The sequence below is a fragment of the Dendroctonus ponderosae genome, unplaced genomic scaffold, assembly GCF_020466585.1.
Source record: "Dendroctonus ponderosae isolate FM_Combo_2020 unplaced genomic scaffold, Dpon_F_20191213v2 Dpon_F_20191213_1, whole genome shotgun sequence".
Lineage (NCBI taxonomy): Eukaryota > Metazoa > Arthropoda > Insecta > Coleoptera > Curculionidae > Dendroctonus > Dendroctonus ponderosae.
This window is the reverse complement of record NW_026017110.1, coordinates 19969799-19971801: the sequence shown is the minus strand read 5'-3', so window position 1 is coordinate 19971801 and position 2003 is coordinate 19969799. Positions and strand designations below refer to the sequence as shown.

The following is a 2003-nucleotide window of genomic DNA, read 5'->3' as shown; positions in this document are numbered from 1 at the left end:
TTTATCAATCAAAATACGTTTCGGTGTATTTTTCCACCATCATCAGTTTTTATGTGTAGCGTTGTTGCTGCTTTAAGCCTTGGCATGCATTTTTTATTATTATGGAAACCCAGGAATGAATTTGATTTGGAATTAAGGAGAGAGTAACTAATAATGAATTTACGGATTTTTTCTTACGCTGCTGCTTTGAGGCCCTTAAATTCGGCTGAATTAAAGCGTTCGTCGTTTTTTAAACATTCGGTAACCATAAAAATATGTACACATGGTAAATTGTTTGGTGACGCTTTAAGGAATCCTTCTGAAGCCATTTCTTAGTTTAACACAAACTATAAATTATTTAAATCCACAAAATATTTAGGGAAACACAACCACACAACTAAACACTATGCACAGAACGTAAACAGTCCGGCATTTATATGACCAGAGGCGTCACAACCAATAGGATTGCGTTTTAGAGATTCATGAATAATTTGAATTTTAACTGAATTTGTTTATTAAATAATTAACAAAATAGCAATAGATAGTGTCGGAAACTATGGAAACTATTGTTAAGAGGGCAGGTAGAAAAAGTCTGAGTTTTGGTGACTCTTGACAGTTTAGAGAAGTTTCAGTTTGATTTAAAAAAAAAGACAAGTTGTAAGTTGTAACGAACCAAATCTGTTTAAAATAAATTGATCAGCATTGGAAAACCCCGGAACCAGTTTCTTTGGAAATAGAACCGTCGTAGCGCAAATAGCGGCTAGCCTTTTGTGAGCGCGACAGATAGATAGTATACACTTATTTAATCTTTCATATATATGTATTACCATAGATTAATGTTCAGTTTGTAGGAATTTTTGATACAATGCAAACACCCTATTGACAGCGCCGTGGGGAATCAAACGGCAGGTATTTGCCCTTTTGCTGTGCTGAAATATCGAAATCCGATGTTTATCCAAAAAATCCGAAATCCAGATGTACTGGTACTAGCATACTAGCATCGTAGGCGAGCCCTGTTATTTCAAACACATGTTATTTTAAATATCGATAACAGATCTCGACTGTTCCATATCGGTATCTGTTCCAAAATATCTGTGACACGTATTTCGTGTCATCCCTAGCTTGGAGTCTTTGACATTTACCAGTGGTGTATCAGGTTAGGTTAGAATAATAAAAAATTGCCATTTTCAAAACATGGGTAGATTTTCTGCGAAAATTTTTGGATTATCTGCAGACATCCTAGATGACAAGTACCTAACGGTGGTGCGTTATTCTGACCGTGAGCTATCTTTTTTGTAAATAATCACTGCCCTTCAGCTAATGTAAATGGTAAGTAATAAAATCTGTATTATTTATCACGTAAAATACTGTAAAACTCAGATGATGTAACAAGATTGCGGGTTTTGTCAATATATAAACTACTTGAATCTTTTCTGTTTCATGAAAATAGGACACCAACCAAACATCAAGAGCGGGTTCTGAAGGGACCAGTGGTGAGGCTGAAGGAGAAGAACAAGAGGAACCATCGTCGTCGACTCACCAGGTATGCAAACAAGGACTCCATGAAAATAAATCTATTATTTGCCCTTTCTATTTTTATAGTTTGAGACTCAGCATGTTGAAGAAGAGTTGGTTTCTTTTAGGACCAGATGGAAGCAAGAAATTGAATCACATCCAAAGAACAGAGAACAGGAAACAGTACCAAGCACTCCAGTGAAAGGCATTGAACTGGAAGCTGAGGAGAATATTGCTAAAGGATTTTATATCACAGGTACCCAGATCGAGCTGAAATTCTTGTTTTATAGGGTGATCCAAAATTGAAATACAGTAAAGTCCGCTTATAATGAACCCGGTTAAAGTGAACTTTCGGTTAAAACGAACTTTTTTCCTTTAATTGAAACGTCGTCCATAAAAACCAACGTATTTTCTTACTGGTTATAACGAACTTCCGGATATAACGATCACTTTTTAGGTTAGTTGTATATTCACTTTCCGTTTATAACGAACTTCCACGCTCAGCAACA

General features: G+C 35.8%; 1 protein-coding gene across 1 annotated transcript in view; it reads left to right on the top strand.

Moving 5' to 3' along the window:
* Positions 1-809: 809 nt before the first annotated feature.
* Positions 810-2003, top strand: part of LOC109539518 (F-box only protein 9) — a 5793-nt gene continuing 4599 nt past the window's right edge. Inside the window, exons 1-3 of the mRNA XM_048667016.1 lie at positions 810-1308; positions 1430-1522; positions 1582-1750. Coding sequence (XP_048522973.1) covers positions 1306-1308; positions 1430-1522; positions 1582-1750 — 265 coding nt within the window. The 5' untranslated portion in view covers positions 810-1305. The remainder of the gene's footprint in view (positions 1309-1429; positions 1523-1581; positions 1751-2003) is intronic.